This window comes from Ruditapes philippinarum, unplaced genomic scaffold (assembly GCF_026571515.1).
Source record: "Ruditapes philippinarum isolate M1 unplaced genomic scaffold, ASM2657151v2 ctg477_1_1_1_1, whole genome shotgun sequence".
NCBI classification, from domain to species: domain Eukaryota; kingdom Metazoa; phylum Mollusca; class Bivalvia; order Venerida; family Veneridae; genus Ruditapes; species Ruditapes philippinarum.
Window position 1 is genome coordinate 109,879 of NW_026860213.1, and position 16,856 is coordinate 126,734.

At 35.8% G+C, this 16,856-nt stretch overlaps 1 protein-coding gene across 1 annotated transcript in view; it reads right to left on the bottom strand.

Moving 5' to 3' along the window:
- Positions 1-16,856, bottom strand: part of LOC132759263 (ubiquitin-conjugating enzyme E2 S-like) — a 50,349-nt gene that overhangs the window by 20,812 nt on the left and 12,681 nt on the right. Inside the window, exon 3 of the mRNA XM_060751005.1 lies at positions 7,691-7,881. Within this exon, the coding sequence (XP_060606988.1) occupies positions 7,691-7,881 (191 nt within the window). The remainder of the gene's footprint in view (positions 1-7,690; positions 7,882-16,856) is intronic.

The window sequence follows — 16,856 nt, forward strand, 5'->3', positions numbered from 1 at the left end:
TCACAGTAATATCCCAGACAAAGTTCAGAGTAAAATTAAAAGGGCAATAAACTCCAAAATAGGCAAGGGAGATTTACAGTTCTTTTGCACTGCACTTGTATTCAATGAGATCTATCTACCTAAAAAATTTCTTGCTGATACTTCTTATGGTTTCAGAGCTATGTCATGGAAAAAGTTCAAAGTGAAACAAGGGTTTTCAGGTTAACCGTTATGCTCCTGACAAGATTTTTCTAAAAGGGGAGATAATTCAAAAACAGGGCAAAATAGAGTTATGGATTTTTGGCACTGCACTCAGCCTCAATGCCCTCTACCACTGTGTGCAGTTTAAACAAATTATCTCTAAGGGTTTCCAAGTTATACTCCAGAAAAAAAAGGACAAACAGATGGACAGACAGACAAGGCGGAGGCTATATGCTCTCCCTTCAGGGAGCATAATAATATTACTCCAATTTTATATGTAATTTGTTGTTCTACTTTTTTGCTTTCAGACTTTCATTCATAAAAAACGTGTTTGGCTGTACTTCTGATGGGACAAAGTAGAACAAAGTAGTGCAATTATTACAATATTTTCTTGTATATATGATTTTCATTTGTTTACTTTATCAGTCAGATAACTAACGGTCTTTGCAATTAAATTGGAACATAAATGCTTTCAATATATTCCAACATTATGTGTGTGCTTTATATGATTAAATCGTGTACTATTTGTTAAGATTTATAATATTCAGTTAGAGCCACTTTTCTAATGTAGATGTCGCAAATGCTATTTGTAGATGACATAGCTCTGTACAGGTCTCAGAGGGCGCATCAGTTGCAAAAACAGAATCCCTCAAGAATGCCCAAAATGACAAAATTGACAAGAAGCACTGCAATGCAACAAAAACCAGGTTTTCAATGACCAAGTATTGATGTGACAGGAATTAGGAATGAAATATGGCACTGAAGAGACAAGAGGGCCATGATGGCCCTGAAATCGCACACCTGAATATAAAAACTCTCCATGACAAGGAACAAAAAATATTGTAAACTATCAACAAAAGCAGAATATATAAAATCTAAATTTTAAACTGATATCACAAAGTTCATATTTTTATCTGAAATGGTGCATGTGTAAATACATTACTGATAGCTATTGCTAAGGGAAACCAACAGTTCCAAAAGATTAGTACATATTAGGAAAACAAGATATGTTTGTAAAACATGTATGCCCCCTATCAGCAGCCAATTAGTCATGTGATAAGGTTATTATGACTTCTGACCCAGTGATCAAACAATTAATAAGGGTTATCAAGTATCTACTGGTCATGACCTTAACCTTTGACCCAAAACTCAATAGGGGTCATCTGCTGGTCACGACCAATCATCATACAAAGTTTGAAGTTCCTAGGCCTAAGCGTTTTTAGTTAATTGATCGGAAACCGTTTTAACATACAAGGTCAATGTGACCTTGACCTTTGACCCCTTGACCCCAAAATCAATAGGTCATCTGCTGGTCATGACCAATCACCATACCATGTTTGAAGTTCCTAGGCCAAAGGATTCTTAAGTTATTGATTTGAAAGCATTTTTACCTACAAGGTCAATGTGACCTTGCCCTTTGACCCCTTAACCCCAATATCAATAGGGGTCATCTACTGGTCATGACCAATAATCATACCAAGTTTGAAATTCCTAGGCCTAAGGGTTCTTTAGTTATTGATCGGAAACCATTTTTACCTAAGAGGTCAATGTGACCTTGACCTTTGACCCCTTGACCCCAAAGTCAATAGGGGTCATCTACTGATCATGACCAATCACCATATCAAGTTTGAAGTCCCTAGGCCCAAGGGTTCTTTCGTTATTGATCGGAAACCGTTTTTACCTACAAGGTCAATGTGACCTTGACCTTTGACCCCTTAACCCCAAAATCAATAGGGGTCATCTGCTGGTCATGACCAATCACCATACCAAGTTTGAAGTTTCTAGGCCTTAAGGTTCTTTAGTTATTGATCGGAAACCGTTTTTGCTTACAAGGTCAATGTGACCTTGACCTTTGACCCCTTGACCCCAAAATCAATAGGGGTCATCTACTGGTCATGACCAATCACCATACCAAGTTTGAAGTTCCTAGGCCTAAGGGTTCTTTAGTTATCACTCGGAAACCATTTGGTCTACGGACCGACAAGTGCAAAGCAATATACCCCCTTTTCTTCGAAATGGGGGCATAATAAATGACCCTATGGGGTGGCCAATTTTGACACCAGGGCTTTTATTTGAACAAACTTGGTAGTCACTCACAAGAAAATGTTTCATGCTAAATATCTAAGCTCAAGGTTTCTATTGACGCACATTTCCTGCGTCCTTGAACCTAGGACCCTCAATTACTCTAAGTCTGCGTCCGCGGGGACGCAAATTTAATTTTCCTCCGTAAATGTCATTTGGAAATTCCTTCCGCTTCTTTAAAGGAAATGACGTAATTTGGTAGACGGGTCCTAATATTGAATACAGCAGAGTTATCTTTCTTTCAATTAATTACAGTTTAATACGGAATAAAACGGCGCAAACTAGAATTTAGTCGACCTTAAAAAAGCGTCCCAGTCTATGCGTTGCTATGCAAATAAATCGTAAAACATGTCGGCTGCTCCCCCAAAGAAATCACATAGTTTTAATGAAAAGTGGCTAAGTACTTACCCGTGGCTCGTCCAAAACGAGAAGACCACGGGTATGAAATGCAACCATTGCGTCTCAACCAAAAAATGTAATCCATTTGTCTCGGAAAATGGATGTTTGAACTTCCAGAATAGTACATTGGTCCGTCATCAAGAGTCTAAAGATTTATTTAACAAGGTCAATAAAAATGCATATGTAGTTGAAAAATGTATATAAATGTAAAGAATTTAAACCTTGACAATATATAAGTAATACCTTACTTTAAAGTAATAAATGATTAGGACCCTCATATTTTTCTCTGGGACCCTCATATTTTAGAAGCACAAGTCCCTGGGACTCTTAAATAAAAGTTCCTAGTAGAAACCCTGTAAGCTCTAGCTCTTTGTGTTTTTTAAAAGAACATTTTTTAAAGTTTTTAATATACACATATATAGAAAATCAATGACCCTATCCGGGCCAATTTGGACCCCAGGGCTTTTACTTGAACAATTAGAAGATACTTCAAGCTTAATATCTAAGCTCTAGCTCTTTGGGTTTTTTAAGATGACTTTTTAAGGTTTTACTATATACATATATAGGGAAAGTCAATACCCCCCCCCCAGATGGGACAAATTTTGTCCCTAGGGCTTTTATTTGAACAAACTTGGTAGACACTCACTTGACGATGTTTTATGATTCATGCCAAATATCTAAGTTCCAGCTGTTTGTTTTTTTTTTAACCTTTAGCACTCTACCGACGACTAAAATCGCCCGGAAATATTTATCATGTACCACTACTGTCGATTAGAGTCGCCAATATTGTCTTATACATTACCACTACCGGCGACACTATCGGTAGATGATGTTTTAAATGAAATATTTGCAGACAGTGAGTCAGAGGATGAATTAAGTGGTTTTTCTAGCCAGGAAAGACGAAACAGATTCGGACAGTTTAGACGATCACATTTCGGGCAAGCCAACATCAGGGTATTCACATGAATGGTTACGTGAAAATCGCTTAGTGGCAGCTTTAAACTGAGGTGTACTCAGCAGAAGTGTACTGTAGTGTATGCATCTATTTCCTGGGTAGAGTGCTAAAGGTTAAAGAAGATTTTTTAAAGTTTTTTCTTTCGGTTGCCATGGCAACCAGAGTTCTGCATGGAAACAGATTTCAAATGTGACCACCACAAGAACATTCCTGTGAAGTTTGGATGAAATTGGCTTGGCGGTTTATGAGGAGATGTCATTTTAAGTAAAAGTTAACGGACACTGGACAAAAAGCCATCACAAAAGCTCACCTTGTCACTTAGTGACAGGTGAGCTAAAAATGATGCTGTTATTTGTACCAACACAGAAAGTTGGTTTTAGTAGTTCAAAATAAAAATATGCCAGATACCTGAGTAGCAATTCCAGGCTGTATTTTCATGTAAGCTACACATATGTAAAAATCAGTATCAATATGTAAAAGTGTACTGAAGCTATTGAGTAGAAGCTGAAAATTCTATTGCTCCCAGATATCTAAGGAGCTATCCCAAGCTGCATCTTAATATAAGCTACCCACACAGCAAGTTTGATGTCAATAGGTCAAAGCAAAACTCAAGTTATTATGCGAAAACTGAATTTTTTCTTTAAGCAACAGTAACCTTGACCAAGTTCACAGACACCTGGGTAGCAATCCCAAACTGTGTATTAATATAAGCTATCCACATAGTAAATTTGGTGCCAATAGGTCTAAGCAAACTCAAGTTATTATGCAGACTAAATTTCTATTTTTAGCAACTGTGACATTGACCTTGATCACAGACATCTGGGTAGCAATCCCAAATATCATCTTGATAAGCTACCCACACACCAAATTTGCTGTCAAAAGGTCACAACCAACTCAAGTCAATAAGTAGAAACTGAATCTTTTTTTAGCATTAGGCTCCCGACCTTAATCATAGTCAACTGGGTAGTAGTCCTGAGTAGCGTCATGATATAAGCTACCAACACAGCAAGTTTGGTGTACCCACACAGCACGTTTGGTGTCAATAGGACAAAGCGAACTAAAGTAATTACGTGAAAACTGATTTTTTTTTTAAACGACGGTGACCTTGACCTTGTTAACAGACACAGAGTTGCATCTTGTTATAAGCTACCTATACACCAAGTTTAGTGTTAAAAGACCTAAGCAAACTAAAGTTATTGAGCACACTGAATTTTTTTTTTAGCAACAGTGATAATTGACCTTAATCAAACACACCTGGTAGCAACCCCAAGCTGCCTCTTAATATAAGCTACTCATACACCAAGTTTGGTGTTAATAGGCCTAAGCAATAGGTTTCAGCAAACTGAAGTAATTATGTAGACACTGAATTTCTATTTCTAGCAACAGTGACCTTAACCTTGATTACAGACATCAGAATAGCAATCAAGCTTCCTCTTGATATAAGCTACCTAGATACAAAATTTGGTGACAATAGGCCTAAGGAAGCGGAAAATGAATTTATAATTTTAGCAATGACCTTAAATATCAAACATCTGGGTAGCAATCCCAAGCTGCCTCTTGATATAAGCTATACACCAAGTTTAGCATCAAAAGGCCAAAAGCAAACTTCTTTTTTAGCAACAGCGATATTGACCTTGATCACAGGCACCTGGCTAGCAATCTCGAGAAGGGTCTTGATATAAGCTACCCACATTCTAAGTTTGAAGTCAATAGGTCCTAGCAAACTGAAGTAATTACGTGGAATTTGAATTTCTATTTTTTAGCAACAGTGACCTTGGACTTGATCACAATCACCTGGGTAGCAATTCCAAGCTGCCTCTTGATATAAGCTAACCATACACCAAGTTTGGTGTCAATAGGCAAAAGCAAACTCAAGTTATTGACCTGAAATCAAAAGTTGACGCAGGCCAACTTCGGCATTACAACAACTGGTTTTCATTGAAAACCTGGTTAAAAATATTGCAGACTCGCTTTAATTGAGCATGTTCATGGACGGTAATAGAAAGTGCCAAAGGGAAATTAATCCACTGCGACAAACATGCCACTTATTGGACCAAATTTTTTACAAATTTGACTGATGTGATGTTTGTGTTTTTATATATTATTTATCCATATACTGTATAAGTGGATATTTATGTGTCACAAAAATTTTGTGAATGTCAAAAAGCGTAAATATATGCAAACAAGCAAATTCGTTGAATTTATATCCCCCGCCGAGTACTGGTTATTATTAACACAACAACTGAAGACATAAGGCTTTATTTATATATCAATCATGGCATAAACAGTAATATTCTTTGAACTTGATAAATATTCAGGGCAATAACAGAGCCATAATTTTGTGTTAAATAGTAGAATCTGGAAATGCCAATGAGATGTATGCATACTACATAACTAATCAAGGGCCATAAATCTGAGTTATAAGTATTTGACCGGGAACATGGCGACTATATGCACATCTCCTCTTAGTATCCCATAAAGTTTCATTGAATTCCAGCCAGAAGAAGCAGAGAAGTAGCGAGGAAACACATATTTTTCTATATGGATACTGCATAACTAATCAAGGGCCATAACTCTGAGTTAAAGTGTCTGACCAGAACAAGCCGACGATATGCGCATCTCCTCTTGGTATTGAAGGTTCCCATAAAGTTTTGTTGAATTCCAGCCAGTAGTTGCAGAGAAGTAGCGCGGAAACGATTTTTACTCCATATGCATACTGCATAACTAATCAAGGGCCATAACTCTGAGTTAAAGTGTCTGACCGGAACAAGCCGACGATATGCGCATCTCCTCTTGGTATTGATGATTCCCATAAAGTTTCGTTGAATTCCAGCCAGTAGTTGCAGAGAACTACTCCGGAAACGATTTTTACTCTATATACATACTACATAACTAATCAAGGGCCATAACTCTAAGTTAAAGTGTCTGACCGGAACAAGCCGACGATATGCGCATCTCCTCTTGATATTGATGATTCCCATAAAGTTACGTTGAATTCCAGCCAGTTGTTGCAGAGAACTACTCCGGAAACGATTTTTACTCTATATACATACTACATAACTAATCAAGGGCCATAATTCTGAGTTAAAGGGTCGGACCGGAACAAGCCGACGATATGCGCATCTCCTCTTGATATTGATGATTCCCATAAAGTTCCGTTGAATTCCAGCCAGTAGTTGCAGAGAACTACTCCGGAAACGATTTTTACTCTATATACATACTACATAACTAATCAAGGGCCATAACTCTTGAGTTAAAGGGTCGGACCGGAACAAGCCGACGATATGCGCATCTCCTCTTGATATTGATGATTCCCATAAAGTTACGTTGAATTCCAGCCAGTAGTTGCAGAGAACTACTCCGGAAATATTTTTACTCTATATACATACTACATAACTAATCAAGGGCCATAATTCTGAGTTAAAGGGTCGGACTGGAACAAGCCGACGATATGCACATCTCCTCTTGATATTGATGATTCCCATAAAGTTTCGTTGAATTCCAGCCAGTAGGTGCAGAGAACTGCTCAGGAAAAGAAATTCGGACGGACCTTTCACACATTTTTTTGTCATATTTTATAGAAAAATGATAGAAAATAGGAATAAAATATGTGTGATGAAATATTTGCAAATAATTTCAATTCGCAAAAATCACAAATATTTCCATGTCGCAAAATTTTATACAGTATTCTGACGTTAGATCATACGAAATAACTTTAATATGTCAAAACACTCCTCAGATATATCTGTCCAAAAAATACAGTATAAAGGGGTTGCTTTGGTTGGTTTTCTTCCATTTTAGATGATTGTTTTCATTTTAATGGCGCACTTGATAACTGTTTTGAAAAAATTTGACCTGTTAAGCACTTTTTCAAAGAGTATTGGTATGCACAGAATTAAATTTTGAGGTGTATTTCATAATTTTAATGAGTAAATAGTTACGCATCTTATCTGGAGTGCTGTTTTATGCATGCAATTCACTGTCTACTTAAAATCATAAACATGTAATAAGTAAGTTAATTATTTGAATAATAATTGCATTTAATATACATATACAGAGATAGCAGTTACTTACCAATAATAGATGTTTAATTCCCAAATCAGCCGTCCAGTCCTTTTTTAATGTATTAACACATATTTCACCATTACTAGCCACATTTGGATGGAATATTTTTGTCAAAAAGTACCCTTTTGGAGGTTCTGATGGAAAATTTTTACCCAACACTAATTTCATTCTAAACAATCCACCTGCATATGGTGTACCAGCTAAAATGACAAACAGAAAAGTAGTAATTATTATTGAACTCAAAATTTTAGATGAACATTTTGATGACGTTAAATAATTATAATGATATATGTAAATAACAATAACACAATGACAAGAGTTTACAAATTGTTGTTCTTTCATCTTCCTTGACCTTATCATTTCTTTTTTTAATGATAATCAACATACCATATGAAAAGAAGAGAAATTTTAAATACATGTATTTGAAATAATTTTTTTATTGTGCAATTTAATCAACTTTCATGGCCTCCATTTGTACCTTATGTCAGAAAACAAATAAAAGACCTACAACACCAAATTAAACAAGAGCTATCACTGAAGGTGATTGATACACCCATCAGCAACTTTGACTTTTGAAAAATAAGTTGTCTGTAGAGAAAAAATTGAACTCAACCTATAGTAAATGAAGTATCAACTGTGTACAAAGAATTATTTCAATTAATTGTAATCCCAACCAGGATCTTCATATAAACTTGCTATACACCAAGTTAAATTACAATATTTCATTCCTAACTCTAGTTATTGTCCGGAAACCATTTTATCTATTTTTGTTAAGAGTGACCCTGACCCCAGGGGGTCCAAATGGAATACCAACCAGGGCCTCCACATCAACTAGCTAATACACCAAGTTTGATTAAAATATCTCATTCCTATCTCCAGTTATTGTCTGAAACCATTTTTCTATTTTAAGTAACGCTTACCTTTACCCCAGGAGGTTCAAATGCAAAACCAACCGGGGTCTCAACATAAGCTTGCTATACACCATGTTTGATCACATTCCTGACTATAGTTATTGTCCTGAAACCATTTTTTCTATTTTTAGTAACAGTGGCCATTACCCCAGGGGGTTCAAATGCAATACCAACTGGTGTCTCCACATAAGCTTGCTATACACCAAGTTTGATTACAATGTCTCATTCCTAACTCTTGTTATTGTCCGGAACTTTCATACAAAAGCCATGGATATTTTTTTAGCCATTCCTGACGAAATTCACGATCAATTTTTACATTTGTACTGGATTGTTTTTCTTTAGGGGGATTAGAGTCATTGTCAACATTATTTTTATCTGATACTATTTTTGGGTCATGGACAATAATATTTTGTGTATTTTTCGTGAAGAAATTGGTCAATCTCCACTGCTTAATTTCGATCAGACAGTTAATTCATTCGCAGAATATGACAACAACAAAATAAATAATTTTGTCTGGGCGCTTTCAATATATGCAGTATCATATAAATGCAAGCGTTTATCAACTAGTTGAAATGGTCTAAATGCCGGACCATGGACTCGGTAAATTTCATTTCTCATTAAAATCATAGTAGGGGTCACGGTAAACATTCTGAACATTTTTATACTGAATTGACGGTTTAAAGTCTGACTCTGTTGAAATCATCGATGGTGAAATTCTTGCTCACAAAATACGCACTTACTAAATTTCATTGCGTCATGGCCGAAAATAGTGTGCCAAAAACGCACTCTGGCAGAACACTGGTTAATGTATATATTGTTTATAAAATGATTTTTTTCATTGTGTTCTTTTATTAATTTTATGATAATAGTGTAATACATTGTTAAAATGTTACATTTATGTGGTATCTTTTTTGTTTATGAAGACTCTTAAATACAGTAGATTTGGATGTAGCAAACATAATAGTAAAAATTTTCGAATGGGGATGGGGGTCCTACCCCCTCACACATCCACCCCCATTTCTGCAAAAACTTGCTCTTGTGGCTGGCAAAATTCCTGGGGAACGGCCTGAAGTGGCATAGCAGGAGTAGTCCAGACAAATTTTTAAAATTAAAATCATTAGAGGAACATTGCTCTGACAATAATCATAAAATAGGAAAATTTTGATGCATGTCAATGTTACTGTTTGGAAACTAATGTTTACCCTCATACTCTTCTTATGAGCATAAGTACCTTCAAACTATAAAAGTGACCTTGACCTGGAGGTAGGAACGTGGGTCTTACCCAAGTTATTCTAAAACTCTTCAATGCATGACAAAGTTAAAGTCCAGACAAGAATGTGTGTACCTATCATCTCTAATTGTGATAGTGTGAACCTTCAAAATGTAAGTGTGACCTTGACCTTTGAAGAAGGGACGTGGTTCTTAGATGCAACACATTGTTGCCATGTGATAGACATTTGTGCCAAGTTATTTCAAAATCCCTCAATGCATGACAAAGTTACAGTCTGGACATGATTGTTGTTTAAGTTGGGACACACGGACAGACAGGCGGACATGAGCCTTAGCCGCAACACATCTTCTTGTGGTAAACATTTGTGCATTTTATTTTAAAATCCTTCCATGCATGACAAAGTTACAGTCTGGACAAGAATGAGTATCGAGAGAATAAGTACCTTCAAACTATAAGTGTTACCTTGACCTTCAAAATAGCCACATGGGTCTTGAACGCAACATGTAGTCTTGATGTGGTAGACATTTATGCCAAGTTATTCTAAAATCCTTCCATGCATGACAAAGTTACTGTCCAGGCACAAATATGTCTAAAAACTATTATGTGTCTATAAACTCTTATTGTGATAAAGTGAAACTTCAAAATGTTAGTGTGACCTTGACCTTTGAGGTAGGGACGCGATTCTTGAACGCGACACATCGTCTTGATGTGGTAGACAATTATGCCAAGTTATTTTAACATCCTTCAATGCATGACAAAGTTACTGCCCAGACATGATTGTGTGTACCTATTTACTCCAATTGTTAGTGTGACCTTGACCTTTGAGGTAAGGACGAAATTCTTGGACACGACACATCGTCTTGATGTGGTAGACATTTGTGCCAAACTATTTTAAAATCCCTCACTGTATGACAAAGTTACAGTCCGAACACGAATGAAGTAGGGACGCACAGACAGAAGGTGTGATTGTAATATGCAGACTTCGGGGGCATAAAAATCATTGAACCAAAAAAAGTCGAGGATATGCAAAACCAGACTTGCAGTGATTTTTTTTCCAATTTTCAAAACAACCTGTGGCTTTCCGAAGGGGAAAATATAGCGAGATAAATCAGAAAAGGGCGGGAAGATGAAATCAGATTCCAACAACTGAGAACGGAAATTACCAACCCATTTTTATAAAATTTTTATTTTAAAATTCACTTTGACATGCATGGTACAATTAGCAGAGGCTGTCTATAGGGACAGCTTTCTGTATTTAAGCTGATATAAGTCAGATGCTGTAGTGTCATTGTTCTTGTAAGGAAGAGCACGAGGTATTTTAGGGGAAAATATTTGCATTTTTAGGGGTAAATAACATAAACCTATTTTGAGCTAGGGGAAACAGCCTTTATTTAGCTGTAAAATGCAGTGAAAAAAATCACTGACTTGGTACTGATCATTCCTATGAAGTTTGGATGAAATTGTACCAGTAGTTTCTAAGGAGTAGTCCGGACAAGTTTTGTGACGGCAACAAAAAACCCTGCAAAATCAAGCAAAATTTAGACATTCAACCTTAAAGGTCAAGGTCATTTATGAATGAAGGTCAAGGTGAGTCTGACCTACTTGAAGATCTTGTTCAAAGGGTTGTTGTGGCCAAGTTTGAAAACAATACACTAAGAACTTAATAAGTTATGATCAAGGTTAAAGTTTGCGGATGGCAACATGACTGTGAAAATTATTACCTCTATTTTTATTTTTTTTATTTTTCCAAAAAAAAAAAAAAAGTTAAGAAAAATGAAAATTAGTCTTCTGAAGACAATTTGAACAACAAGAGGGCCATGATGGCCCTGAAGTCGCTCACCTGTATATAGGCCCACAGAGCGAGGCCAGTTTAAACCCCAGGGCTTTTATTTGAACAAAATTGGTAGACACCCATTAGAAGATGTTTCATGCTAAACATCTAAGGTCTAGCTCGTTGAGTTTTTAAAAAAAAAAGATTTTTTAAGTTTTTACTATACACATATAGTTAAAAGCAATGACATCCCTAGGGCGGGGCCAGTTTTGACCCCAGGGCTTTTATTTGAACAAACTTTGAAGACACTCACTAGAAGGTGTTTCATGCTTAATATCTAAACTCTAGCTATTTGTTTTTATTCAAAGAAGATTTTTAAGTTTTTGCTATACACATATAAGGAAAATTAATGTCCCCCGGGGCAGGGCCAATTTTGACCCTAAGGCTTTTATTTGAACAAACTTTGAAGACACTAACTGGAAGATGTTTCATGCTTAATATCTAAACTCTAGCTGTTTGGGTTTTTTCAAAGAAGACTTTTTTAAAAAGCTTTTGCAATACACATATAAGGAAAATCAATGACCCCTGGGACAGGGCCAATTTTAACCCCAGGGCTCTTATTTGAACAAATTTGGTAGACACCCATTAGAACATCTTTCATGCTAAGTATCTTAGCTCTAGCTCTTTGGGTTCTCTAAAAGAAGTTTTTTTTAAGTTTTTACTATATGCATATAGGGAAAATCAATGACCCCCTGGGGCGGGGCCAATTTTGACCCCAGGGTATTTTTTTTTACAAACTTGATAGACACTCATTAGAAGATGTTTCATGCTAAATATCTTAGCTCTAGCTCTTTGGGTTCTTTAAAAGAAGATTTTATAAGTTTTTACTATATGCATATAGGGAAAATCAATGACCCCCTGGGGCGGGGCCAATTTTGACCCCAGGGCTTTTATTTGAACAAACTTGGTAGACACCCATAAGAAGATGTTTCATGCTTAATATCTTAGCTCTAGCTCTTTGGGCTCTTTTAAAGAAGATTTTTTAAGTTTTTACTATATGCATATAGGGAAAATCAATAACCCCCTGGGGGCGATGCCAATTTTAACCCCAGGGCTTTTATTTGAACAAACTTGATAGACACTCACTAGAAGATATTTCATGCCAAATATCTAAGCTCTACCTCTTTGGGTTTTTTAAAAGAAGATATTTTAAGTTTTTTCTATCGATTGCCATGGCAACCAGAGTTCTGCATGGAATTAAATTCTTTGAACAATTTTTAAAGGTGACCACCAAAGGAACATTCCTTTGAAGTTTGGATGAAATTGGCTCAGCGGTTTATGAGGAGATGTCATTTAAAGTAAAAGTTTACGGACGACGGACGGACGACGGATGGATGCCGGACGAAAAGCGATCACAAAAGCTCACCCTGTCACTTTGTGACAGGTGAGCTAAAAAAGGCCTGAACAAGGAAATTTGTTGAATTTATATCCCCATCGAGTACTGGTTATTACTTTGAACACAACAACGGAAGACATAAGGCTTTATTTATATATATTTATCATGGAATAAACAGCAATATTCTTTGAACATGATAAATATTCAGGGCAATAACAGAGCCATAACTGTGTTAAATAGTAATATCTAGACATGCCAATGAGATGTAAATTGCCTTTTTGTATCGATGGTTGTTAAAATCACTACAGCAATATTGCTCTATATGCATACTACATAACTACTGAAGGACCATAACTCTGTAATGAAAGGTCTGGTCTGAACAAGGCAACAAATTGTGCATATCTCCTCTTGGTATTAATGGTTCCCATAAAGTTTAATTGAATTCCAGCCAGTAGTTGCAGAGAAGTAGCGAGGAAACAATTATTGCTCTTTATGCATACTGTATAACTACAGTGTTTTTTTCCCCTACTTTGGGAATGGTGCCGGTACCGGACAGATTGGGAAAAAATCCATCAGTTTGACTCAAATTTTACATAGGATGCAAAATATTCTTTGGGAATTTCTTTTATCCAGGGAGACATGAAAATTATGCATAATACAGTCGAGACTGTCATATGTGACTTTCAAAGGGACCTTCAGAAAAAGGTCACATCATAGGAACTCTGGAACAGGACCGCATATTGCGTCGCATAAATCCGAATCCGTACCGGCTTTACATATTGTTTGTCCGACCTTTGAATATCTTTTCATATTATGCGAGCGGGTGGTCTTTATTTATCTAATCTCAATTAAATATAATCTGCTAATTTAAAAATCAGTCAAATATACGGTATATTGAAAAAAGAAAAGGAGTGACATCCGCCATTTGCCGCAACGTTCGGCGTAAGTTACCCCCTTGATATGCTTGATTTTTGTTTTAATTTTTCTAGTAATGAATACAAGATGAGTGTCTAAAATATTTATCTATGGATCATGTTTAAATATTCCTTTTTCCAGTTAGACAAAATCAGTTGGACCATATTACTAAAGTGTCTGTTTTCTCCATGTTAACAAATCAAAACACGAATACGCCCGTTATAATGCCGCCTATACATGTCAACACGTGTACAAACAATAAACCGTTAACGTTATATCCGGACGATACCTGATAGTTGACAAAAATAACGGGAACAAAATTCTGAAAAAATAGTAATCAATTGTAGCCAAAGGGGAAAAACTCATGCCGAAAACGTTGCGGCAAATGGCGGATGTCACTCCTTGTCTTTTTTTATAATACCGTAAAATTTGACCAATTTTAAAAGAGACAGATTGGGTTCAATTGATAATATATTTTTTGAGTCCATACACTGGGATAATACTAAAAGATATTTAGATGTAGCAGAAACGTATTTAAAAACCGTTACAAGATCGAAAATATACGCTGCAATCTGCGGTCCCGTTCTCGAGTTCCTATGGGTCACATATGACAGGGAGTCTCTTAATACAGTCTCATAGAAAATTAAAATTTAAATACCATCTATCTGTCTATATACCATTGTGACTTAACATACATACTGTATAACTGTGTGAAGGAATAATATCTAACCAATTGCAAATAAACATAGGTCAACATGGCCATCCCCCGCCGAATGTGTTTGCTCATTGGAAGAATGTATATGTAGTAGAGCGGAATAATTCCATTTTAAGAGGTCTTTTGGTAATGAAAACTGATGGCTATAATGACTACAGATTTGAAACCTATGTGAATACTGATGGCTGAAAATAACAAAGGGCAATTACTGAAAAATAATGCAGGGTAGGTTATCATTCTTGTGTGCTGCATCCCTCCTCAGTAAAATCTATCCACCTATGAAGTTTCAAGTTGATACCTCAATACTTTTTGAGAAAAAAATTGAATTGAAAAATTAAGTATGAAAAAGAACAAAGGGCAATAACTCAAAAATTATAAAAGGTAGAGTTATCATTCTTGTGCAGTGCACACCTCCTGAGTGAGATCTATGCACCTATGAAGTTTCATTTTGATATCTCAAAGGCTTTTTGAGTTATGTTCTGGACAAAAATTAATTTTTGAAAAATAACAAAGGGCAATAACTCAAAAATAATGCAGGGTAGAGTTATCATTCTTAAGCACTGCACTCCTCCTCAATGAGATCCATCCACCTTTGAAGTTTCAAGTTGATACCTCAAATACTTTTTGAGATAAGCTCTGGACAAAATAACATAAAAAAAAAACAAAGGGCAATAACTCAAAAATTGTATAGGGAAGAGTTATCATTCTTGCACACAACACTCCTCCTCAATAAGATCTATCCACCTATGACATTTCATGTTGATATCTCAAACACTTTTCGAGTTATGCTCCACTCAGGTGAAAAATTAGGTATGAAAAATAACAAAGGGCAATAACTCAAAAATTATGAAAGGTAGAGTTATCATTCTTGTGCACTGCACACCTCCTGAGTGAGATCTATGCACCTATGAAGTTTCATGTTAATATCTCATAAGCTTTTGGAGTTATGCTCTGGACAAAAATCAATTTTGAAAAATAACAAAGGGCAATAACTCAAAAATCATGCAAGGTAGAGTTATCATTCTTGTGCACTGCACTCCTCCTCAATGAGGTCTATCCACCTATGAAGTTTCAAGTTGAAAACTAAAATACTTTTAGAGATATGCTCCGGACAAAAATGTCGGACGGAGGGACGGACGGAAGGTCGGACGGACGGAGACTATTTCTATATCCTCCGCCGAAATTTTTCGGCGGGGATAATAAACATAGGTACTTTAAATATTTTATGTAAATAAAATAAGAATCCCTGTAAAACAAATATAATCGCATGTATATCATATACAATTTAATTTTATTTTTTGTATTTATATTGAATCATTATGGTACAAAATAAACTTGAATTTGATGCATTCAAATCCTTAAAATAAATATCATACTTTTAAAAACATATCCATATCCAAAGGTTTTTCTAGTCAACATTTTTCCGTATTATTCATGCAGCCATAGAAAGGTAAATTTAAAAAAATGCTGCCTAAAAAAATTTTCATTGGCACTCCATAATTTTTAAAACACAAGTCTTAATCCAGTTTGTGACCTCAATTTGTTAACACACATCGATTGCATCATGCTTACCATATTTGGCAGTAGGGAGTAGACGCTAGGTCACTTGATACCTGTATACATTATAATCCGTGTAATTGAGGCAGAGGTTTGTTTGAAGAGTACTAACTACTGGATTATAATTGCACTTAATTATTTTGTCCCTCTGGGTGTTAAAACAGGTATTATTTATCTGATTAACGGACAATTAAAAGGTGTGGAAGTTGTTTAAGGTAGACCATTGGTAATGCATTACCTCCACTCTGAAGAGTATTCAAATAGGATAGAATCACTTGACAATAGGGCTGGGGCGAGTATCCGAGTACTCGGATAATCACGAATCAAAGTGAAAACTCGAGTTTGAATATTCGTAAGCCCAGCGATCGTGGATCGCGATCTTATTTGTTTATATACATTCACTGTTTCTCACACACTTAAAGTCGAGAAAAATACGATTTGAGTATAAATTATGGGAAGCTTACCTAAATACAATTTGCCGGTTAAAGACCATGTACCATGATGCCGAGCTAGGAAGAAATTGGTTTCAAAAAACAAAACAAAAATACTCATCCAAAGAATAAAAACATAAACCTGGTTGCATATATGTTTAATGTTAAGTATTGTTTTTTTTAAAAATAAACATGTTTTTAGAACTAATGTACATGTTTTATGAGTGTCTTGATAACAAAAGATTTGT